Source organism: Anomaloglossus baeobatrachus, chromosome 11 (assembly GCF_048569485.1).
Source record: "Anomaloglossus baeobatrachus isolate aAnoBae1 chromosome 11, aAnoBae1.hap1, whole genome shotgun sequence".
Lineage (NCBI taxonomy): Eukaryota > Metazoa > Chordata > Amphibia > Anura > Aromobatidae > Anomaloglossus > Anomaloglossus baeobatrachus.
The window spans coordinates 68,352,312-68,378,786 of record NC_134363.1 but is presented as its reverse complement, the minus strand read 5'-3'; the positions used below and the strand labels follow the sequence as shown (position 1 = coordinate 68,378,786).

Sequence of the window (26,475 nt, the reverse complement as noted above, 5' to 3'; positions counted from 1 at the left end):
GTGGTTGCTTGAGATCATTATCATGCGCAAAGACCCAGACACGTTTCATCTTCAATGTCCTTGCTAATGGAAGGAGGTTTGCACTCAAAATCTCACGATATATGGCCCCATTCATTCTTTCATGTACTCAGATCAGTTGTCCTGGACCCTTTGCAGAGAAAAAGCCCCAAAGCATGATGTTGCCACCCCCATGCTTCACAGTAGGTATGGTGTTCTTTGGATGCAACTAAGCATTCTGTCTCCTCCAAACACGACAAGTTGTGTTTCTACCAAATAGTTCCACTTTGGTTTCATCAGACCATATGACATTCTCCTAATATTCTTCTGGATAATCCAAATGCTCTGTAACAAGCTTCAGATGGGCCCGGACATCTACTAGCATAAGCAGGGGAACACGTCTGGCACTGCAGATTCTGAGTCCCTGGCGGCGTAGTGTGTTACTGATGGTAGCCTTTGTTACAGTGGTCCAAGCTCTATGCAGGTCATTCAGTAGGTCTCCGTGTGGTTCTGGGATTTTTTCTCACGTTCTTGTGATCATTTTGACCCCATGGGGTGAGATCTTGCGTGGAACCCCAGATCGAGGGAGATTATCTGTGGTCTTGTATGTCTTCCATTTTCTTATTATTGCTCCCATAGTTGATTCCATCATACAATGCTGCTTGTCTATTGCAGATTCAGTCTTCCCAGCCTGGTGCAGGGCTACAATTTTGTTTCTCGTGTCCTTCGCCAGCTCTTTGGTCTTCACCATAGTGGAGTTCGGAGTGTGTTTGAGGTTGTGGACAGGTGTCTTTTATACTAATAACAAGTTCAAACAGGTGCCATTACTACAGGTAATGAGTGGAGGACAGAGGAGCCTCTTAAAGAAGACGTTACAGGTCTGTGAGAGCCAGAAATCTTGCATATTTTTAGGTGACCAAATACTTATTTTCCACCATAATTTGGAAATAAAATCTTGCCAAAACAGACAAGGTGAATTTCTGGATTTGTTTTCTCATTTTGTCTCTCATAGTTGTGGTCTACCTATGATGTCAATTACAGGCCAACCTCATCTTTTTAAGTGGGAGAACTTGCACAATTGATGGATGACTAAAGACTTTTTTAATCCACTGTATTTCTCACCTTTCTTCCAGTGATTTTAATTGTGCACTGTACAGCAATCATGGTGGTATAAAAACAACCAGAAGTTAATAAAGAATACAAGGAAGAATGCAGATATCTTGACTCTGTGGTGCAATGGATATAGGAACTTTAATTTTTCCAAAGAAATAGTCACAAATCGAAAGACAACCAAGTGCAATGATCGAAGCAGACACACTACGGGCTGTAGGAAGAAAATGCCTTTTAAAAGTAACATCCATGATTACAATTCTTTGTATGGTTTATAACTTAGCTTCCTAAATGCACAATGCTGTGGTTTATAGTGTTGTGCATGCATTTTTTTTTAAATGTGACATACCGGAATATATTTCTTATCTGGCGAAATTGCCCCCTTCCTCAGTAGCATGTCGTCTCCCTGTTAAGAAGTGACTACCCATTTTTCGGCAGGTACATGAGAACCCCCCGGTGAGCGCCGCAACACACAGGGTTACAACAGTGGGCCTTATGCTAAGGAAAGAGGAGCATGGTCACCTCCTAAACTCACCTGAGACTGATCCCTGCACTCCCTAACGTCCCTATACAGGTTCTTTCACCCCGTTGCCGATCACGTGACTATCCCAGTCTTTCCCTGGCCTCAGACCTCTACAGTGCAAAGGGCAGTGGTAATGCTAATCCCGCTCTAGGTTGAACACACAGAGAGGATTAGACAGACAGGGGTAAAATAAACAGCAATCATACAAAGCACTCAAAACAACAAGAGTTAATAAGGAGGAGCGGACCAGAGGGGAAAAACCTAAAGAACCAAGGAAGGGAAAACAACACAACTTTCACCTAGCAAATGTTCTCTGAATGGCTTCCTGGTCCTTATTTCACAGGTTCCCTCTAGGGGCAAGCTAAGCAGAAACTATCACCAGCAGTTACCTGGACTAAGAGGGAAGTCTTTATAGAAGAGCTAATTAGCAATAGACAATAGCTGATTATTGTTTACACACTGAATTTCGGGACACCAGAGGATCTACTTAACATGAGCAAGTGTGTATGAAGCTCTGCGCTGTGATCTCCTGACATCAGAAATAGGAGGGACCACTCTCCGTCATGGTACCCTCGTGAAACCCCCTCACTGTGACAGCATCATCTCAGCAAACGTTCAGAAACCTGCTCCTTCAGTAAAAATCTTGATTTCAGTATACAGCACCTGAAGACCCCGGTAGAGAGTGATGTGGCAGCCTCTGTGCATCCCACTGTATGAGACTCATGCTGTGAGAGAGGAGGCGGAGCTGTACAGCAGGAAGACCGCTCATTGGTCAGAGCATACAGCTTGCCTCTCCAGCTCCTGACTAGTAAGATCCCGCCTACTCAGCACAGTTCGAGGGAGAAAATGCACATTTAGAGAAATTATGCAGGAAAAATAAAAATGACCAAAATATGCAGGCTACACACAACACTGTATTTTTTTGTTCTGGAGAAAGGGCCCCACATCAGTCAGACAATTATGAAATGTCCAATGGATATGTTATAAATGTGTAAGAAGGAGATAACTCTAAGCATATTAATAAGGTACTTTGTGCCACGCACAGACTGGGAAAGAGTCCGACATGAGCTAAAACACACAATAATAGGGGTTACACAGCGACAAATGAGGGGTACACCGGGGACACTAAAAACAGTGTGCCCTAACGCTAGTGAGAGGGAAGATGGACACCTCTTTCACTTACCTGCCGCTGTACCCTGCACTCCTAGCCAGTCCCTATACAGGTTCCTCACCTGTCACCGAGCAGGAACTTGAAGTCCCGAAAGGTCCATACATTCCTCCCTGGCTAGGGAGTGTGCATGTGAAGGACGCTAGCCCCACCGCTGCACTGAAACAACACACCAGGGAAGGAAGACAGACATGGGGGAAACACACAACAGACTGCTGCAATCAGCACCAAGACTGCAGCCACCAAAGCAACTTCAGCAGAGGGTTTCAAACAGCTCCTTCCACCTCCAAGGTCAGCATCCTGATCGCAATGAGAATAACCAGCACCCTCTGCTGGTAGCAGAGGGTATATACAGGGACTGGAAGTGGTCCGAAACTGAAAACACCTGAGCTGGAAATTGGCCTGCTTGCTGGCAAGAAATTCTGCCATTAACCCTACAACTGCCAAAAGAAAAGAAAACACAATTAAAGGGAACCTGTCAACAATATGAGCTATTCATGAGACAGAAGAGCACCTTCAGTAACCGGCTAATCCTTCTGAGGTATAAGAAGGAAAAATATAGGAAATCATTTGTGCCAACTGCTATGGGAATGTACAACAATAACATTAGTGTTAAATCATCAAGGTGAATGTCTACTTTATTTTTTCTACTTTCAGTTCACCCGCTGTGTATGACCTTATCTAATGTATAATGTTCTTCTGTCAACTCTACTGTCTTGTCAATTATGTAATTCATGTTATGATTTAAGTTGTGCTGCTGTGATACCATCATTTCCCACGGGATCAATAAAGTGTATCGTATCGTAACAGATGTTTATAATACTCACCTAACAATTGGTGCAGAGCAGACTGGTCAGATGGGCGTCTCCGTTCTCCGGGTCCGCGCCTCCTCTTTCGGCCATCTTTGTCCATTGTCTTCTGAAGCTAGTGTGGATGACGCGTTCTACATCATCTACACGATCTGACATTGAGGTCCTGCGCAGGCGCACTTTGATCTGCCCTCAGTCGATGCACACTGCACTACTACCTGCATATTGGTACAGGTAGAAGAGTTTGTGTTCAACTTATAGTGGTGCCTGACAAGTGTCTTATATATAAAAGTTACTCCAATGTTTAAGATGTAAAATTCTTTGTAGTATGGAAAATAAATGTCAAAGCAGATTTCCCTGGTCTTCTGTAACCTAATGGAAATCTTCCCATCTATTGATGTTTTCTGCTCTGTTGTTAAATCATTTACTTGCTTTTCATGTGCGCGGTTAGTAATCTGCATGACAATGCCTTTGATTTCCTCAACATAAAAGTGTAAATTGGAAGTAATGCACGCCAACAAACGCAAAGTGAATGTTCAACTTTTATCATGACAGTTTTTATGTCCAGCATGGTTTTGATTGATTACTTAATAAGTCTTATATTGGTTGGAGCACTGATTGCTGAGCACCCTGTGTAGACAAAGTCACATTAGAAGGCACCAACCCCTACAAAAATATTTTACGAAATTATTCAGAACCTTTTATTGATTTTTTGCATGCTGGTTGTACAGCACCAATGTATTCCACGGGGAGTCACAGTCACCGTTGTCACTCACCCTCCCGATTGGCGCTCACAAGCTACGTCTTTGGAGTGTTGGGAGTTTTTCATCATTTTCTCAGAATAAATAAAATAAAATGATAAAATATATTTTTTTATATCAAGACAAATGGATAAATAAATGAAGCAGCTGAGTTGGGAGACCTAAGCCAAGCTTCCCAAAGACATATAAAACATGCGGAATATTTTCACAAACATTTAAAAGGATTGTCTTACCAGAGACATTTATGACATATATTCATAGAATAGATTAAAGAGGACCAACCACCAGGCTTTTCCTAAATAACCTAAAGCCAGTGCTATACTGGTGCTATCGTGCTGATTCTATACATACCTTTAGTTGTGAGATCAGATGTATAGTTTCTAAAATACAGGCAAGTAAAGTTTGTGAAATGCACTGTTATTTGATTGATAGCAGCTACAGAATATCTAATAGGTGGGCCGGGTTTTGCTACCGTGTTTTTCCAAAAATAAGACACTGTCTTATATTTTTTTTGCCCCCCAAAAAAGCGCTCGGGCTTATTTTTGGAGGAGGTCTTATTCTTGGAGAAACACGGTTGGGGGTAAGTTTACCCCTCCAAAAAGCAGACCCCCCACTTCCCAGGAGACTCATACTCACCAGACCAGGACGTCTGCGTGGTTCCCAGGGCCTCCTGTGATCTTCGGTCGGTGCTGCACGCCGTCCTACCCTGCTGCTAGCTGACACACTGACACACACAGCAAATCACAGACACACACAGCAGATCACACACAGACACACAGCAGATCACAGATATACACAGCAGATCACACACAGCAGATCGCAGGCATACACAGCCGATCACAGATACACACAGCAGATCGCAGGCTCACACAGCAGATCGCAGGCACACACAGCCGATCACAGATACACACAGCCAATCACAGATACACACACAGCAGATCGCAGATATACACTGCAGATCACACACAGCAGATCGCAGGCACGCACAGCCATAACAGATACACACATCCGATCGCAGACACACACAGCAGATCGCAGGCACACACAGCCGATCACAGATACACACAGCCGATCACAGATACACACACAGCAGATCGCAGATATACACAGCAGATCACACACAGCAGATCGCAGGCACACACAGCCGATCACAGATACACACAACCGATCACAGATACACACAGCCGATCACAGATACACACACAGCAGATCGCAGATATACACAGCAGATCACACACAGCAGATCGCAGGCACGCACAGCCATAACAGATACACACATCCGATCGCAGACACACACAGCAGATCGCAGGCACACACAGCCGATCACAGATACACACAGCCGATCACAGATACACACAGCCGATCGCAGACACACACATCCGATCACAGACACACACAGCCGATCACAGATACACACAGCAGATCGCAGGCACGCACAGCCATCACAGATACACACATCCGATCGCAGACACACACAGCCGCTCAGACACACACAGCCGATCACAGATACACACAGCAGATCGCAGGCACGCACAGCCATCACAGATACACACATCCAATCGCAGACACACACAGCCGCTCACAGACACACACAGCCGATCACAGATACACACAGCAGATCGCAGGCACGCACAGCCATCACAGATACACACATCCGATCGCAGGCACACACAGCCGATCACAGATACACACATCCGATTGCAGGCACGCACAGCCATCACAGATACACACATCCGAACGCAGACACACACAGCCGATTGCAGAAAAACACAGCCGATCGCAGACACACACACACACACACACACACACACACACACACACACACACACACATCACATCCAGCACTTATGGCAGCAGGGAATGAGAGCAAGTCACGTGTCCGGCCGCAGGTCCTGTTAGTCGCGCTGCACCGCACTGCCTCTCAGGATTCTCCCGGCGAGAAGAGATCGGTGTCACTGGATGAGGTGAGTGTGTATGCGATCCGATGTGTGTGTCTGTGTGTGTGTGTGATTTGTTGTTTGCGTGTGAGCCGATGTTTGTGTGTGCGATCTGATTATGTGTGCGATCCGATGTTTGTGTGTGAGATCTGGTGTGTGTGTGTGCGATCTGACTGTGTGTGTGTGTGTGTATGTGTGTGTGTGTGAGAGAGCTGATGTGTGCGGGTGTGTGATCACTGCAGGTCCTGCAGCTCAGTGTCGGGTGAGTGTAATCGCCGGGTGCCGCTGTCTATAATGAAGTGTCCTGCAGTATCTGTATCTTTTTTAGCTGCACGGACACTTCATTATTGATCCGGGACTAGGGCTTATTTTCGGGGGAGGGCTTATATTTAAGCCTTTCTCTGAAAATGCTGAAAATCCCTGCTAGGGCTTATTTTTGGGGGAGGTATTATTTTTGGAAAAACACGGTAGTTATTCCTGCCCCTGTCTGCCCTCCTGTCCTACCTCCCCCTGTCTCTCTTATTACAGGTGGAGGAAGGAGGGAGGAAGGCCAGGGGGGAGGATAAACAGGCAGCAGACAGGGGCGGCAATAACTAATAAAACCGGACCCACCTATTAGATATTCTGTAGCTGCTATCAATCAAGTAACAGTGAATTTAACAAAGTTTATTTGCCTGTATTTCAGAAAGTATACATCCGATCTCACAACTAAAGATATGTTTAGAATCAGTATGATAGTGCCAGTATAGCACTGACTTTAGTTTATATAGGAAAATACTGGTGGTCGGTCCTCTTAAAGTACAGTTCTAATAACCTCTGGGATCACACATATTTAAAGGGAACCTGTCACCACTTTTTTGCCCTATAAGCTGTGGCCACCACCACCAGGCTCTTATATATAGCATTCTAACATGCTGTATATAAGAGCTCAGGCCGCTGTGTAGAACATAAAAACAGTAAATAATACTCATCTAGAAGGACTCTCCGGTGCACAACAGTTGGTTGGGAGGTGCTGTTCTCCGGGACAGATGCCTCCCGACACATGCGCCGGCATTGAGGTCCTGCACAGGCACACTTTGATCTGCCCTGCTCAGGGCAGATCAAAGTATTGTAGTGTGTCTGCGCAAGACCTCAATGCCGGCGCTTGTGTATGATGTAGACGCCTCATGCACCGTAGCTTCAGAATAAGGAAGACCAAGATGGCCAAAAGGGGAGACGCCTGTCCCAGAGAACAGCGCCACTCATCCGACTGTTGTGCACCCGAGCGACCTTCCAGGTGAGTATTATAAAGTGTTTTTTATGTTCTACACAGCAGCCTGGGCACTTATATACAGCATGTTAGAATGCTATATACAAGAGCCTGGTGGTGGTGGCCACAGCTTATAGGGCAAAAAAGTGGTGACAGGTTCCCTTTAAAGAACAGGGGTCCCACTATCCCCCATTCTGAGTGACATCCGACACCACTGATAGGTGATGGCGCATGTATCAGTTGTCTCCATTCACTGCTATAGGAGTTCTGAAAACAGCTGAGGTTACGCTCAGAGTTCCCATAGCAATGTGCCACCACCTCTCAGTTAATGGTGGTCCAACACCAGCCAGAATGGGGGACCTCCATTCCTTAAAATAGGTAGGTGTCTTGCATCTAATAAGACATTTATGGCATATTCTATGGCTCCGCCATAAATGTCTCTTGTGAGACAACCCCTTTAATACCCAATATACAGTAGTAATATGCTGCAGCGCAACACACATTCAATACCGTCACAAATACATCACACGCGCGGAGTGTAACTTGTTTTGGATCACAGAACCAAATTCACATCCTCCTAATGCACTTGTCTTCAGTTGTGCATCAGTACGGCGTGTTCCTTAGAGGAGCTGGTACTTTCTTCTTTTCTATTTAAATTCTTCAGGTTCTCAAGTGCTCGTTCTGCGGAGAATGTAATCTGTAATCCAGCTTTTGATTGCAGCCAGGATTCTACTTCCTTTTTGATCTTTAGCGTTATTTCAGGGTCTTGTCAGAAAAAAAAAGAAAAGAAACAGACTTTGGTTTTTATGACTTCGAGTTATGGATACAATGAGCATTTGTGCAGATATAAAAGAAATCTTTAGCATTTGTGAAGTGCATATGAACTATCCATTATTAACATGACATAAAGCTTATACGGCAGGTCTCCTCAATATGACAGCCACACGTGACCACTTTATACACTACATCAGAGCTTTGTGTGACTGAATTGCCTAGGAGAGTAATGATAGCCACATCTTTGCAGGTTTCGTTCTGATTAGAACTGTGAACATTTCACATTTGTTCTGGTTTCTCCAGGAGCTTAAAAAAAAACAAAAAAGAAACTTCGTAGATAGAGCGGAAGAAATATGGGAACTTAAAGGGAATATGTCAGCAAGATTTTACGCCCGAAACTGTTTATATATCCACGTAGATCTTCCAAAGCCAAGTCCAAAAATACTTTTACATGTCCAATGCATTTGTGTGTTACTGAGAAATCAGCATTTGAACAGATATGCAAATGAGGCTGAAGAGCTATTTGTAGATCTGAAGCCTCCATCACTCCAGCTCTATTCCCTGCTAAGCATCGCCTTCTCCTGCTTGACTAACGGCTCCTTTGCCTAAAGGCGCACAGCAGAAAGGCAGACAGAAATACAATAGGAGGCAGTGCAGGGTGGAAAATAGAGCTGGATTGGCAGAGGCTTCAGATCTGCCATAGTTCTTCAGCCTAGGTAACATATCAATTCATCAGTAATGTAGAAACAGACTGGTCATGTAACAGTACACAGCTCTGGCAAAGAGACCACTGCAAAATTTTCAGTTTTTCTGATTTTTCTCTTTATAGGTATATTTTGAGTAAAATGTAATTTTTTTTATTCTATAAACTACTGACAACATGTCTCCGAATTTCCAAGCAATAAATTTTGAATTTATTTTCTGAAAATGAAAAATGGTCAAAATAACAAAACAATGCATTGCTTTCAGACACCTCAAATAATGCAAAGAAAACAAGTTCATAATCATTTAGAAACAACAATACTAATAATGTTTTACCTCAGGAAGAGATCAGAAATCAATATTTTGTGGAACAACCGTGATTGTTAATCCCAGCTTTCATGCGTCTTGGCTGCTTTCCACCAGTCTGTCACACTGCTTTTGGGTGACTTTATGCCACTCCTGGTGCAAAAATGTATGCAGTCCTGCTTTGTTTGATGGCTTGTGACTATTCATCTTCTTCTTGATTACATTCCAGAGGTTTTCAATGGGGCTCAGGTCTGGAGATTGGGCTGGCCATGACAGGGTTTTGATGTGGTGGTCCTTCAGCACATTGATTGACCTAGCTGTGTTGCATGGCGCATTGTCCTGATGAAAAAAACAGTCCTCAGAGTTGGGGACCATTGCCTGAGCAGAAAGAAGCAACTGTTTTTCCAGGATAACCTTGTATGTGGCTTGAGTCATACGTCCTTCGGAAAGTTTAATCTTCTCAATTCCAGCCTTGCTGTAGCATCCCTAGATCATCACCGACCCTCCACCAAATTTCACAGAGGGTGAAAGACATTGTGGCTTGTACGCCTCTCCGGGTCTTTGTCTAACCATTAGACGACCAGGTGTTGGGCAAAGCTGAAAATTAGACTCATCTGGGAAGATTACCTTACTCCAGTCCTCTGTGGTCCAATCCTTATGGTCTTTGGCAAACTTTAGCCTGGCTCTCCTTTGCTTCTCATTGATGAAAAGCTTTTTTCTAGCTTTACATGACTTGCCTCTGCCTCTAGGAGCCTGTTACGAACTGTTCTTGCTGTGCACTTCACCCCAGCTGCCATTTGCCATTTCCTTTGTAGGTCACTGTCATGGCTAGCCCAGTCTCCAGACCTGAACCCCATTGAAAACCTCTGGAATGTAATCAAGAGGAAGATGGATAGTTAATCTTGGTCTGAGCTCTTGTCTGGAATGCAGATGGCGGCGCCCATACTTTACATCTATTATGGGCGCGAAATCAGAAATGCATAATTCCAAGATGGCGGCACCCATCTGCTACATGCAGCATGGCACACGATGGTAAGTGCGCCATTACAACAATGGAGACATTTAGTGCCGGCGCTTACATGGCGATATGACTCATTTAAGGGTAAGCATACATGAATATGCATGTTTTAAATAACTAGTGGGGGCGGTACATTTGAACCAGGTGACATTGTTAATCTATAGTGATGGGAGGGACTTGCCAGCCCTATATAGCATGGTTATATCTCAGCATTAGTGCTGCTATCACATCCATCTGATATACAGCCATTATTCTGGGAGCTGGACGCATCTCTGGTTAGCATACTGGTAGCTGGCTCCTGGAAAGCTTTACCACTGAGTAAAGGTACCGTCACACATAACGAGATCGCCTGCGAGATCGCAGCTGAGTCACGGTTTCCGCGACGCAGTAGCGATCCCGTTAGCGATCTTGTTATGTGTGACACCTACCAGCGATCAGGCCCCTGCTGTGAGATCGCTAGTCGTTGCAGAATGGTCCAGGCCATTTTTCTTCAAAGGCGATGTCCTGCTGGGCAAGACACATCGCTGTATTTGAGACTGTGTGACAGGGTCACAGTGACTGCTGAGATCGTTATACAGGTCGCTACTGCGACCTGTATTGTTCCTGCATCGCTGGTAAGATCTGACTTTTTGAAATCTTACCAGCGACCTCCCAGTGACTTATCTGCGATCCCTATCAGGTCGCATTGTTTTCGGGATCGCTGGTAAGTCGTTGTGTGTGACTGGGCCTTTAGTAATAATGTTATCTTGTGAACTTGGTGATTACCTTGAGACTTTCCTGTGAATAGAAAGTACTAAAAATTGTTGTTTATAACATTAAGGCCCTGTGCGCACTAGATAATGGAATTTTCTTAAGAAAATTCAGCAGGCTCTGAAAGATTTCCGCACCCGCGGAAAAATAAAATATGCACCGAAATCCGCATGCTTTTTGTTGTCGATTTGGTACGGATTTGGTGCGTTTTTTCCGCAGGTTGGTACATGTGTTTTAATGCATTCAATGCAATAAAGCACATTGAGAAAAAAAAAAGGGTCATTTCCTTCTGAGATAGATAGATAGATAATAGAGGGATAGATAGAGGAATAGATAGATAGAGGGATAGATAGATAATAGATAGAGGGATAGATAGATAGATAGATAGATAGATAGAAGGATAGATAGATAATAGATAGAGGGATAGATAAATGCTAGATAGGATAGATAAATAAATAGATAGATAATGGATAGATAGATAGATAGATGGATAGATAATCAATAGACAGAGTCCCTGTGAGCACACACTGCAGTTCTCACAAGCGGTAATGTGTTCACATTACCGACCGTGAGAAATGACCTGTAGTTACCCGTGCAGCATCGCTCACTGAACGAGGCTGCTTTGAGTATGTGTCAGTCGCGGCTGGATGCAAGCGTCATAGGACCTCTGTGAATTACGCCGGAGCTGTGTGTTGGGGGGGTTAATAAAGTGGTGAAAGAGGGGGCTTTTTTGCTATTTTATTTAAAATAAAGGATTTTTCGGTGTGTGTTTATACACTTTACTTATGGGTTAATCATGGAAGCTGTCTCATAGACGCTGCCATGATTAAGCTAGAACTTAGTGGCAGCGATGCGCTGCCATTAACTCCTTATTACCTTGATTGCCACCACATCACGGCAATCTGGAAGAGCCGGGGACACTCCGGAACTGTTGCATAATGGATGCGAGAGTCCCGGGGCAGCTGTGAGCTGATATGCTCGGCTGCGGGAGGGTATGGGGTACATTAACCCTGGCCCTCGTCCTCCCCAGCCTGAGAATACCGGGCCGCCGCTGTGTGTTTACCTGGCTGGATGGTAAAAAATACGGCGGAGCACATGTTTTTTTATTTTGTTTTTTTATTTTTAATATGTACATTTGATTTCTATGTGTATTCTATATGTCTGTGTGTGAGTGTGATGTGTGTGTGCTTACTCTCTTACTCAGCTTCCTCTTCCTGTCATAATGACATCACTTCCCTGCAAACCGCAGGGCAGTGATGAACATTATGTCCCGAAAAATGCAAAATACTGCAGGGAATAATGCAGGAAAACGCAATGAACCGCACAGAATTTGCTACAAGCGTTATTCCTTGCGGGATTTCACGATTACATTACAGTCAAAGGAGTGAAATGCCGCAGCGACGTGCAGAAAATAAGTGACATGCAATTGTTTTTGCTGCGGGAATCCCGCAGCAAAACATGCAGCTGTTAAAATTTGCATAGTGCGCACAGCATTTTTTTTCCCATAGGTTTTGCTGGTGAATCACTGCAGAAAGGTTATGAACATTTTTTTGCAGCGAAACATGCAGCAAATCTGTGGGAAATCTGCTGTAAAATCCGCCTAGTGCGCACAGGGCCTTAGGTATTCCATGGTGATTAGCCCAGAAAATTAGGGCAGTTTCCTCAACCTCCTGATGACCCAATAAAAAGACGGGGAAACGCGTTGAGTTTCTTGACCACGAGAAGCCCTAGATCGGGCGGCAGTGCACGGTGGCTCAGTGGTTAGGCTACTTTCACACATCAGTTTTTTCCCATCAGGTACAATCCGGAAAAAAACGGGTAAACCAGATCCGGTATCGCATCCGGTTTATCCCCATAGACTTGCATTGTAACCGGATTGTACCTGATGGCTTTGCGGTGCATCCGGTTTTTTCCGGATGCGGCAAAATTAATAAATGCGGCGGCTGGATAGAACGTTCCCTACAACGTTTTTTGCTCCGGCAAAAAAAACCACATCGCGCCGCTTCCGGCCGCTGCGGCGCATTTTCAATGCATGCCTATGGATGCAGGATGCGGCGCGATGCGGAAAAAAACGCATCCGGCCGTCGCATGCGGTTTTTTCCACTGCGCATGCTCAGTAGCGTGCCGCAACCGGAAAAAAACGGACCGGCCGCATGTAAAAACTTATGCAAAGGATGCGGTGTTTTCACCGCATCCGTTGCATAGGTTTCACAGCCGGATTGAGCCGCACGGCTCAAACCGGATGTGTGAAAGTAGCCTTAGCACTGCAGCCTTGCAGCGCTGGGGTTCTGAGTTCAAATCCCACCAAGGACAACACCTGCAAGGAGTTTGTATGTTCTCCCCATGTTTGCGTGGGTTTCCTCCGGGTACTCCGGTTTCCTCCCACACACCAAAAGACATACAGTTAGGGACTCTAGATTGTGAGCCCCAATGGGGACAGTGTTGCCAATGTATGTAAAGCACTGTGGAATTAATAGCGCTATATAAATGAATAAATATTATATATATATATATATATCTTTTACCCGCTATGATTATCCAATTGGAAAGTGATAAGTACCCCCTAATCTATTCTACCCTGTATATGCTGATTGAGTTAAAAATATATCAGGCACTGTGCACTTTAGTGTATCACTAGGCACTTTATAGGCACTGCACCCTATTTATCAGGGATATACAGGGATAGGTAGGGTGAGCCTATGGTGAGAGGGGGCGCCATTACGCTATCTAGGGCGCTGACTTCCGCTGACAGGTAGGGCACAGAAGGGAGTGACCAGCACAGGGTCAGTAACATCTTTTCTCTTTTCTGTGCACTTTTAGAAAAGTATTCAGAAAAAATACACTTGGTGTCGATTTTAGAAATATTGAATAAAAATAGTTTTTAAAGGGTATTTTGATTTATGACACATTTTTGTCACAGCCCTCCACCAGCATCTCACCGGTATGTGTGCTTCTGATACAGCTCCTTCGTCAGTTGAGACACAGATCTTGGGAGCGGTGTTTCTTAAGCCTGCACACCGTCCTGACACATAATCTAAACAAGGTATTGTTTGAAATACAGGACCAGAGCCACTTTATTACATTCTTGGAGAAAACCTTTAAGGTATGTGTGAAGCGTGAATAATGTTGTTTTGGCAATAAACTAATCAATCAGATTGTAATAATACTATTGGGTTGTCCATCATTGGGGGCAATTTTCTTTTTGCACTTATTAAATACATGTATTTGGGTCTAAAAATCATCTTTGCAACTGGGTTTCATTAAAAATGTTGCACTGTTTATATTAATTTGCCTCTGGGTTGCACTGTCTATTGCAGGCTGCAGAATGAGTTAACTGAGAATCAGTAAGCGAGATCGTTCTGATGGTCTAACAGGAGAGTTTGTAACTCTTATCTGTCTTTCTTGGAGTTCCTCTCAGCTGATTTATAACCAAAGACCACATCAAAGTTAAACGCAAAGAGAAATAAGGAGCCAAATGATGCAAAATTTTTAATGAAAGTACCAATAAGAAGGTGGACAACCCATCATAGGAGCAGGAATATGCAGCTATGTACCATGTTAGAGTTAATGAGACCCTCACCTAATTTATCTCCATCACATGATATGTCAAGTTGTTTCATAAAGCTGTGAGCCAAGATGACCTCCTTTGCATGTTCTTCTTGAGCTCGTAGAATAAGGGCCCCGAGGAGCTCGGAATTATTGGAGGTGCTTCTGTAATACAGCATGTGCGCCAGCTCCAGAGAATGCGCTTTCCTTCTCTGTGCAAACATCTGCGAAAGAGATCATTCAAAATGACCATGGTGTGAATGATTACATCAAAAGAAAGATTTGTTATTTCAGAAAATAATGTTTTACGTATATATACAATGTACAGTACTGCGGAAAATATTATAAATCTGCAATAATCGAATCTGGCCTGAGTGCCATAAATAAAGCCTTTAGACGTTATAACTGCACCTAAATTGTATCTCCACTATATATAAGCACATGTATAGGATTATAGCTGGACGCTCACTGTTAGGCTATGTGTTCACGGGAGCTTGCACCTGCGGATATATCCACGGGTACGTCCGCAGGTTTCCTGCAGCAGCTCCCCAGAATCCACAGATATACATAGAGCTGCAGAAAACCTGCGGACATTCGTGCGACTTACCTGCAGAAGTCCCGGCCTCTATCTCCATAGTGGAGGGCCGGGATTTCCATAGGTAATTCCGCAGGAATAATTGACATGCAATTACGTGCGGCTGCAGGACATCCACAGCATATTCCGCAGCCACACATACCGCAGCATGGACACAGACACTCCCCATGTCCCATAGGATAACATGGGGAGTGTCTTTACCTGCTAAAACCTGCAGATTTATCTAGAAAATCCAGATAAATCCACAGGTTTTCCACGGCAAAATCCGCAGGTTCGAGCTCCCGTGGGCACATAGCCTTATAGTTCAGACACTTTGATAAGTTTCCTTTATGAACAAGCTGTCCTAATGCTAAGATGATGTCACCAATGAAAAACCGGGAATGGAAGTCCTAGAAGTGAGATCCACAACAGGTCTAAAAATGAACACCTATCAAGTGGACAGATACTTTTTGGACACATTATGTGAATTTACACACACACAGATACCATTACGTAAGGTGCAAAATATTGTTAAGGTGACTAACAAACTGATTAGGACCTAATAGAGACTGTGCAGGAATCTCAGATAATGAACATGAAAAAACCTACCAAAGTAAAGCAGCTCAGCAGATGTATAACCTTAAAGGGAACCTGTCATGTCTCCAAACAATATACACTTGCAGATGTGGGGTTAATCGGCAGGTTTCTAAAGCTCTTGGCCGATGCACTAAAACCCAGCTACTGGGAGGAAAGAAGTTTATTCCTTCGGCTTTCAGTCACAGAGGTGCAGCCTCAGTCACCAATCAATGCATAGAGCCGGCTGTAGCTGCGTGCACGCACTGACTGTCAGCTGGCTCTGTACCGATGCACCACCATTGGCTGTCGGTCAGTGTTGGGGCGCGATTAAAGCCACCACTCACTATGTACTGAAACTTGACTGAAGATATGCTGGACACACCTCTAACACTGAAAACTGGAGGCTTCAGGAGGAATTAACTTCATTTCCTCCCAGTTACCTGGCTTTCTGAGAGGGAACCAGGCAGATTTAGTATGCTATTAATCTGAGATTATCCCTACATCTGTAGGTTAGCATTTGTAGAGATGACCGGTCCCTTTAAGAAAAACATCTCTAAATGAAAGACTTTCATCAGAAATGGCTTACATTGAAGGACAGAGGAAGAAGAAAAGACAAGATACTGATGTGGCTGCGCTTGAAAAGAATCTGTCAACAGGATTTTGTTACTTAATCTGATAGCAGCATAATGTGGGAAAAGAGACCCCGATTCCAATGATGTGTTACTTCCCAGGCTGCTTGCTGTCATTTTGAGAACATCAGTATTTTATCTGATACAGATCTACCAGTTCTCTGAATGTTGAGCTCTATGTAAACGCCAAGGTAATCTCTATTTTTGGGGTCCCTATTTTTCAGTCTACCATTCCCATAGCAGTTCTGCTTTTCATTATTCCCCTATACATTGTGACTGGTGTGCAACTCTTTATCCTATTGTTTAGTTTATATTTTTGAGTCTTGCACCTTGTTCACACCATGGTGTTCCAGACGTACATTCTTTAATTAGTATGCATTTTCTGTCTGAGAACCCTGCCCCACCCATAGCCATGTGTTTTATTTCACATATATAGCTTGGTCCTTTGCTTCCCATACAGAGCAAGTTTTTAACTGCAGGTTAACACAGGTCACACATAGGTTAGGGACCCCAAAAATAGAGATTACCTTGGCGTTTGGTTTTGGGGCTCCTTTGCATTGATCAATACAATGGCTAAACAGCTCTTATATTCCTATTTTTCATAGCAGTTATGCATATTCCATTTTCATGTTTTTCTCTTTTTTCAGATAGTCCATTGTATTTTTCAGTCTAGTATTCCCATAGCAGTTCTGCTTTTCATTATTCCCCTATACATTGTGACTGGTGTGCAACTCTTTATCCTATTGTTCAGTTGTATATTTTGAGTCTTGCACCTTGTTCACACCATTGGTGTTCCAGACGTACATTCTTTAATTAGTACACCCACAGGGGCGTACTAACATGCTATTTAATGCAGCATCACCAGCGATGACACCGTACCTGTGTTCACTGTGACCGCTGATCTGAATGTCGGGCACTTCCGGGCATGCGCAGTATGAAACCAAGTGTACTCGTCCTAGTTTAATAGAGGTCTACTGCGCATGACTAGAAATGCCCGTCATACAGATCTGTGGTCACAGAAAACACAGGTATGTGCGTCACCGCTAGTGATGCTGCTGTGAATAGCATGTTAGTACGCTTCTGTGGGCGGGCTAACATGCTAAGAGGGAGGACTAGTCAGGGGATATAACGCCCTTACTACTAGACCCTGGCCTCATTAGCATATGATAAAAGATCTTTAAAAATACTTTTTCTATAGATCTCTTTATCTATGCTGGTGTATACAGGGACAGTTAGGCAGGGAATGGGAATAAACACCCAGAACTGCTGGTGGTTCTGGGTGCATATTGCACCTGACAGGTTCCCTTTAAGGTCATAGTGCCTTTGTAACAGTAACTGAGAAGTAAAGGTAGTAAAGGTTTAACCCCTTTAGGACGAAGCCAGTTTTGTACTTAATGCCCAGGCCATTTTTTGCAATTCTGACCAGTGTCACTTTATGAGGTCATAACTCTGGAACGCTTCAACGGATCCCAATGATTCTGACATTGTTTTTTCGTGACATATTGTACTTCATGATAGTTATAAATTTAGAACGATATTTTTTGCTTTTATTTGTGAAAAAATCGGAAATTTGATGAAAATTTTGAAAATTTTGCAATTTTCAAACTTTTAATTTTTATGCCCTTAACCCAGAGAGTTATGTCACACAAAACAGTTAATAAATAACATTTCCCACATGTCTACTTTACATTAGCGCAATTTCTGAAACAAAATGTTTTGGGGTTAGGAAGTTAGAAGGGGTCAAAGTTCATCTGCAATTTCCCATTTTTTCAACAAAATTCACAAAACCATTTTTTTAGGGACCACATCACATTTGAAGTGACTTTGAGAGGCCTAAGTGACAGAAAATACCTAAAAGTGACACCATTCTCAAAACAGCACCCCTCAAAGTACTCAAAACCACATCCAAGAAGTTTATTAACCCTTCAGGTGCTTCACAGGAACTAAAGCAAAGTGGAATGAAAAAAAGCAAAAAATAAAATTTTACCTAAAATGTTGCTCTACCCCAAATTTATTCACTTTTAGAAGAAATAACACAACAAAATGAACCCCAAAACTTGTTACCCACTTTCTTATGAACGCGCCAATACCCCACATGTGGTCAGAAACCTTTGTTTGGACAAATGAGAGGGCTCGGAACAGAAGGAGCAATATTTGAATTTTGGAAAGCAAATTTGGCTGAAATAGATTGCGGGCACCATGTTGCAATTACATGTCCGCTAAGGTACCTAAACAGCAGAAACCCCTTACAAGTGACACCATTTTGGAAACTAGACCCCTTAAGGCTTCTATCTAGGGGTATAGTGAGCATTTTGGATCCACAGGTAATTCACAGATTTTGATAACGTTACGTTGTCACATTGAAAATTTTCATTTTTTTCTCAAAAATGTTGCTTTAGCATCAATTTTTTCACTTTTTCAAGAGGTAATTCCAAAAATTTGACCCCAATGTTTGTTACCCACTTTTTTATGAGCGCGGTGATACCTCACTTGTGGTCTGAAACCTTTGTTTGGAGAAATGTGAGGGCTTGGAACGGAAGGAGCAATATTTGAATTTTGGAAAGGAAATTTGGCTGAAAAAGATTGCGGGCACCATGTCGCATTTGGAGGACCCCTAAGGTACGTAAACAGCAAAAAAACACCACAAGTGACCCCATATTGGAAACTAGGCCCCTCAAGGAATTTATCTTGATGTTTGGTGAGTACCCTGAACCCCCAGGTGCTTTACAGAAGTTTATAACGTTGAGCCATGAAAATAAAAAAATAAAATTTTACCACAAAATTGTTACTTCAACCAGGTAGCTTTTTTTTTCACAAGGGTAACAGGAAAAAAATCACCATGAAATTTATTGCGCAATTTCTCCTGAGTTTGTTGATATCTTGTATGTGGTGGAAATCAACTGTTTGGGCACACTACAGGGCTCAGAAGAGAAGGAGTGCAACTTGACTGCAAAATTGGCTGGAATCAATAGCGGACGCCATGTTGCATTAGGAGAACCCCTGAGGTGCCTAAGCAGTGGAGGTCCCCCACAAGTGACCCCATTCTGGAAATAAGACCCCTCAAGGCTTTAATCTAGGTGTATATTGAGCATTTTGAATCCACGAATACTTCACAGAATTTGATAAGCTTAGGTTGCCTTATTGAAATTTTCATTTTTTTCACAAAAATGTTGATTTAGCGACACATTTTTCACTTTTTCAAGAGGCAACAACAAAACGTGTACCCCACAGGTTGTTATCTAATTTCTTGTGAGCGCAGGGATACCCCACATGTGGCCAAAAACCTTTGTTTGGATAAATGGGAGGGCTTGGAATGGAAGGAGCACCATTTGAATTTTGGAAAAGTTGAAGTAAATTGCGCGCACCATGTCACATTAGCAGGGCCCCTTGGGCACCTATACATCAGAAACCCCCCACAAGTGACCTCATTTTGGAAACTGGACCCCTCAAGGATTTTATTCAGGAGTATAGTAAACATTTTGAATCCACAGGTACTTCACAAAACTGTTGCTGTAGCAACAAATTTCTCACTGTTAAGGGGGTTTACACGCTGCGACATCGCTAATGCGGAGTCGTTAGGGTCACGGAATTTGTGACGCACATCCGGCCGCATTAGAGATATTGCTGCGTGTGACACCGATGAGCGATTTTGCATCGTTGCAAAAACGTGCAAAATCGCTCATCGGTGACATGGGGGTCCATTCTCGATTATCGTTACAGCAGCAGTAACGATGTAGTTCGTCGCTCCTGCGGCAGCACACATCGCTATGTGTGACGCCGCAGGAACGAGGAACCTCTCCTTACCTGCCTCCCGGCCGCTATGAGGAAGGAAGGAGGTGGGCGGGATGTTCCGGCCACTCATCTCCGCCCCTCCGCTTCTATTGGGCGGCCGCTCAGTGACGTCACTGTGACGCCACACGGACCGCCCCCTTAGCAAGGAGGCGGTTCGCCGGTCACAGCGATGTCGCCGGGCAGGTAAGTATGTGTGACGCATCTGCGCGATGTTGTGCGGCACGGGCAGCGATTTGCCCATGTCGCACAACAGATGGGGGCGGGTACCCACGCTAGCGATATCGGGACCGATATCGCAGTGTGTAAAGCGGCCTTTAGGCTATGTGGCCATGATCTAGCGACACGGCGTCTAGTACACAGTGTCAGCCTCCTGCAGAAATGTGAGTGTTGTCCACGGGAGAACGCAGCTGCCCATGCCCACGATTTGGGTTCAGGCTGCTGTGGACTTTAGTTCTATTCTACTTTCAGAAAGCGCTCATCTCCGCAGCATAAATTGACATGCTGAGGCTCGGGAAGCTGCGCCACAGGTCGATTTATGCTGCGGAGAAAAGAAACACAGTGGGCACGGGATTTCTAAAAATCCTGCCACTGTGCTTCTACTGCACAACGCAGCGTTATGGACGCAGGGAAAACACTCTGCGTCCAAAACGTTGCAAACCCTGATTGTGGGCACACAGCGTAAAATGCTACAATGGATGAATGGATAGATGTCAAACATATATAACGTCCCACCCCCCTGCATATTCTAAGCTGGCGCCCTTTAGTGCCTTTCATGTGACACTAAAGGATGCCTAGCCTTGTATTTAGCCCAAAAAAAAAAAAAAGAATTAAAATAAATGACGTGGGGTCCCCCCTATTTTTGATAGCCAGCTAGGGTAAAGCAGACAGCTGTAGCCTGCAAACCACAGCTGACAGCTTCATCTTGTCTGGTGATCAATTTGGAGGGCTCCCCAAGCTGTTTTTTTTTTTTAATTATTTATAAATAAATAATTAAAAAAAAACAAACAAACGTGGGGTCCCCCAAAATTAGATCACCAGCCAAGGTGAAGCTGACAGCTGGGGTCTGGTATTTTCAGGATGGGAAGAGCCACGGTTATTGGACTCTTCCCAGCCTAAAAATAGCAGGCCGCAGCCGCCCCAGAAGTGGCGCATCCATTAGATGCGCCAATTCTGGCGCTTCGCCCCAGCTCATCCCGCGCCCTGGTGCGTTGGCTAACGGGGTAATGAATGGGGTTGATACCAGGTGTGTAATGTCACCTGGCATCAAGCCCAGCAATTAGTTATGTCACGGCGTCTATCAGATACCCGACATAACTAATTGACAGTAATAAAAAAAAATTGACAACAAAAAAAAATTTATTTGAAAAAACACTCCCCCAAACATTCCCTGATTGACCAATTTATTGAAAAGAAAAGAAAAAAATCCACAATAATCCATTTGGATGTCCCACGTCGCCTCTGGACCTTCTAGAATATGGGGGGCACGTTCAGGGAACGTATCCCCCATTTTCTAGGAGGGCAGACCCTCCATTTGAGGAGAGTGGGTGCAAAGAATCTGCACCCACTCTCCCCGGGTCACAGCTGCAGAGTGCGAGCAGCCAGCACAGCTCTCTGAACACAGGAAGCTGTCAGCCGCGCTCGGCACATGTGACCGGCAACTGCTGTGAAGGAGCCGGAGGAGGGGGCCGCGGGGGATCAGAGCTGCGACAGGTATGTATGACACCGGGGGACACCGGGGAACACCAGGGTGGGGGTAGGGGGGGACCCGGCAGGGCCTAGGAAGCAGGTTTCTGTCGTATGTGTTATGGCACATACGACAGAAACCATAGGAACACTGTAAATGCGCCCGGCGCGCTGCTGTGCTCGCCGGTGCGCGCGGCCATCTTGGATTTTCGGGAGGGGGTTGGGGGTCGGGGGGGGCACTTTGGGGACACCGGGGGACCGGAGGGAACCGGGAAAAAGATTTATCTCCCATCTGGCATGTTTGATCATGCCAGATGGGAGATAAATCATTTTTTACCGGCGCGGTCATTTACTATAACTTGATGATCAGTTAACGGTGTATACCGGTCATCAGGTGAGCGGGGACCGGAAAAACCGGCCCGAATCATGATCTCCAGGGTCTCAGCTACCCCCGGCAGCTGAGACCCCGGAAATTTTCTGACTCTGGGGGGCGCTAGACCCTTTTTTCCGACCGCCGTTAAAAAGCGGCGGATCGGAAAAAGTACCCTTATTTACCGCCGTTAAAAGGCGTATCGGCGGTCGTTAAGGGGTTAAAAGGCAAATCATTTATTTTTTATTACCTGTCAGTATGATCTGTGCACAATGTACAAAAGTTCCATACATTTTCTAGCAGCATTTGTGGTTTAGAAGAAACGTTATCAGTTTTGTCTCCTTACCTTCCACGTTCGAAATGTCATAAATCCTGCAAATAAAAAGAGCAGGACAGAAGTCCCAATCTTCAGGTCTGTGAGGACCACCATCCCGACATTGACAAACACGATTCCTCCGCTCACCAACAGCATGGTGTTAATTAATGTGCGGTCAATACTTGACGTCCGGACCTTTACCACGGGAAGCAGTTGTTCTAGTCCCTCCAGGGGTATGTCCTTAAAGCACTTTAACACCATATGAGAGTTTTTAGGGCGGGCTGCCATTATGACTCTCTTAAAGTATCGCCTATCAAACAAGAAAATCACACGTTACACTATATATAATACTGAATATTCATAAAACTAAAGTATTAGATGCAGCTAAAAAGTCTAACTACAGGGTTAATTAAACAGCCAATTAATTTTGTTTTTGTGCTCTGAAATACCATACTTCGTACATTACATATACACTACTGTATATACTTCTATATTTACATTGTACATGATGAGCACCCAGAAACATGTCTTGCCTTTCTGGTGGGGTGCGAGGAGATCTGGAGAACCAGGAATCTTGAGGCTTTGGGCTCAATAGCAAAGCAAGTGGTCCTAATCTCTGGCCCAGAGCCCAGTACCGGATGTATTCATATCTGTCCAGATTAACATGCACCTGAAAAATTAATTACAGTATTTGTAACTAGGAATCAAGCCATGAGGACAGCTAAGCTGACGTCTAATAACCCTGCTCTGCAGCCCCTGTCATACATTTCATCCAAGTGCAAAGGAACCTGGTGTAATTCATAGTAGAAATAGATCCAAAAACAGATTCAAGCTCTGTTTAAAATGTTCTTTTTGTATTCTAGCCCTACAAACAAAATAAAGATGGAAGTAAAACATTAATCACAGACAAAGAGCCATCAGTCCAATTTGCTGATGACACTTTGTGAGATTAAATTGTTTGCTTGCACATTAATTTAATTACAGAAAAACAGAATATATAACATTTTAACAATGCATGTTTTAGGTCAACCTCAAAGCTAGAATCTCTGAGTATCCAAACAGACCTCAGTGACATAACGGAATGATGAGAACCCCGATCTCTAAATGCAGATGGGATCAGAATCTTAGGGGTACTTTGCACATTACGATATCGCAGTTGCGATGTCGGTGGGGTCAAATCGAAAGTGACACACATCCGGCGTCGTTGTCAACATCGGAGTATGTGAATCCTTTTTACTACAATTAATGAGCGCAAAAGTGTTGAAATTGTATGATCGGTGTAGTGTCGGGCATTTCCATAATGTCGCTGCAGCGACAGGTACGATGTTGTTCCTCGTTCCTGCGGCAGCACACATCGCTGTGTATGAAGCCGCAGGAAAGAGGAATATCTCCTTACCTGCGTCCCGGCTGCAATGAGGAAGGAAGGAGGTGGGCGGGATGTTTATGTCCCGCTCATCTCCGCCCCTCAGCTTCTATTGGCCGCCTGCCGTGTGACGTCGCTGTGACGCCGCACGACCCGCCCCCTTAGAAAGGAGGCGGGTCGCCGGCCAGAGCAACGTCGCAGGGCAGGTAAGTGCATGTGAAGCTGCCGTAGCAATAATTTTCGCTACAGCAACTATCACAAGATATCGCATGTGCGATGGGGGCGGGTACTATCGCACTCGGCATCGCTACAATCGTCATGCAATGTCGTAGTGTGCAAAGTACCCATTAGAGTTACAGAGATTATGCCTAGTTCTGGGCTTTCCTCTGACCCAAAACAACCCTGGTTGAAATGTTTAGGCCCCTACTGATGAGAACAGGTTCCCGACAGGCGTGGGCGCCAGTTCATCTGCTATGGGACTGCCAAAGATGTCAGAGTGCTGGACACCTGGCAGTTCCATAGTCTATGGGGAATTAGGGGCCCCCATTCTAGTTATCATGTTATTAGGAAACTGAAAAATAGTGATGAGCGAACGGCTCGGGACTCATTTACTGAGTATAATGGAAGTCAATGGGAAACTTAAGCACTTTTCCGGAAGATTTTTTTGACTTCCACTATACTCAGTAAACAAGTACAGAACAACCGACTATTAAAATGCTCATCAAGTTTACCAAGCCGTTCCCTCATCACAACTGACAACTAATGTGCAAAAACACATTACATGTAAAAAAAATAAGTATAAGGCTATGTGCCCACGGGAGCTTGCTCCTGCGGATTTTTCCATGGAAAACCTGCGGATTTATCTGGATTTTCCAGATAAATCCGCAGGTTTCAGCATGTACAGACACTCCCCACGTTATCCTATTGGACATGGGGAGTGTCTGTGTCCACGTTGCGGAATGTGCGGCTGCGGAATATGCTGTGGATGTCCCGCAGCCGCACATAACTGCATGTCAATTATTCCTGCGGATTTACCTGCGGAAATCCCGGCGCCCCACTATGGAGATAGAGGCTTACCTGCCTTGATAGCAGACCCCCGTCACTTTCTTCCGGTGCAGAGGACGTCACGGCAGTGGAGCTAGGAGCAGGAAGCAGGAGGTGGGCGGGGCCTGCACGAGCTCCGGTCATGTGACAGCCAGAGCTAGTTCAGGCCCGCCCACCTTCTCCTGCACAGTGACCGTGCAGACGCTGACGGCCGGACAGTGAGGTGCTGCGTGATGGAGGTAAGTATGAACTCACCGATCACTTCAGCACTTGTTCTGCATTGAGGATGCAGTGCCGAAGCCATGGTACTGTATCCTCAATGCAGAATGCCCGCACCAAATCCACAGGACATTCCGCAATAAAACCGTAGCATGGAAACAGACAAAGTTGTGCTGCAGTTTTCTGGGAGCTCCTGCGGACCTTCCTGCGGATATAACCGCAGGACACTTTCCCCCGTGGGCACATAGACTTCCACTAAAAAGAAACGGTGAATATATGAGCTACATTTTATTTATTTTAATTGTGTGCTTAGCTAGTAACAATGGTTTAATGAGAAGATATGTTCAAGAGAAATCGATTGAGTGGCCATTTTCCATGAATGGGTTGGCTCAACCCATAGAAGAAGATGACATCAAGTCTCTCACCTGCACTCCATCCTGGGGGTGATGCACTATTAAGGCATATGCCAAGGCATCCTCGGACAAAATGTTAAAATTACCCTGGTCCAAAATAGGTTGTAAATGTTCCAGTACTTCCTTCTCCCGGGAAAGTTTCTCTGAGTCTGAAAGTCCAGTAGTTTCCAGCAGGGCATCACGGTCAGGGTTAATAGGATCATATAGGACCTAAAAGAGGCAAAACATGGGCCAAGCAATTATCGGTGTATAAACTTTACTACCGGGTCAGTTTCAATAGAAACTTATCTACATAATGAAAAGAAAATACTGAGAGTAAAACTAGTTAAAGAGAAGCTGTCACGTTCCTATATGCGATTATGATACAGGGCTAATCGGAAGGTTAATTGTGTTTTATAGCTATGCAGTTGCTCCGGCTATTGGGAGAAAATGAACTTTATTCCTCCTGGCAGCCTCCGGCTTTCAGTTGTAGATTCGCACTGGAGAGACTGTAGTCACTGCTCAGTACACAGTGATCAGCAGCTGTCAGCACGCCCCGGCACCTTGATTGATATCTTGCCATGCAGCAACACTGTGCAGAGTGAGCTGTCAATCAAAGTCCTGGGGGTGCTTACAAAAGATTAAAAATTAAAAATAATACAATAAAAAAATACATATATTTAGTATCTCTGTGTTTGTAAAAGTCCGATCGGTAAACAGCAAGACAAGAAAAAAATCGAAACGCCAGAACTATGCTTTTTTGGCTGCTACAACACTGCAGTAAAAGGCGATCAAAACATTGCATCCATCCCAAAAATGGTGTCAGTAAAAAATCAGTCTAGGGTGCAAAAAATAAGCCCAGATGTC

At 44.4% G+C, this 26,475-nt stretch overlaps 1 protein-coding gene across 1 annotated transcript in view; it reads right to left on the bottom strand.

Moving 5' to 3' along the window:
- Positions 1-7,663: 7,663 nt before the first annotated feature.
- The window catches only part of TMEM143 (transmembrane protein 143), a 38,457-nt gene continuing 19,645 nt past the window's right edge, over positions 7,664-26,475 (bottom strand). Inside the window, exons 4-8 of the mRNA XM_075328449.1 lie at positions 25,642-25,839; positions 23,124-23,260; positions 22,621-22,900; positions 14,685-14,874; positions 7,664-8,319 (exon numbers count right to left, since the gene is read on the bottom strand). Of these exons, the coding sequence (XP_075184564.1) occupies positions 8,147-8,319; positions 14,685-14,874; positions 22,621-22,900; positions 23,124-23,260; positions 25,642-25,839 (978 nt within the window). The 3' untranslated portion in view covers positions 7,664-8,146. The remainder of the gene's footprint in view (positions 8,320-14,684; positions 14,875-22,620; positions 22,901-23,123; positions 23,261-25,641; positions 25,840-26,475) is intronic.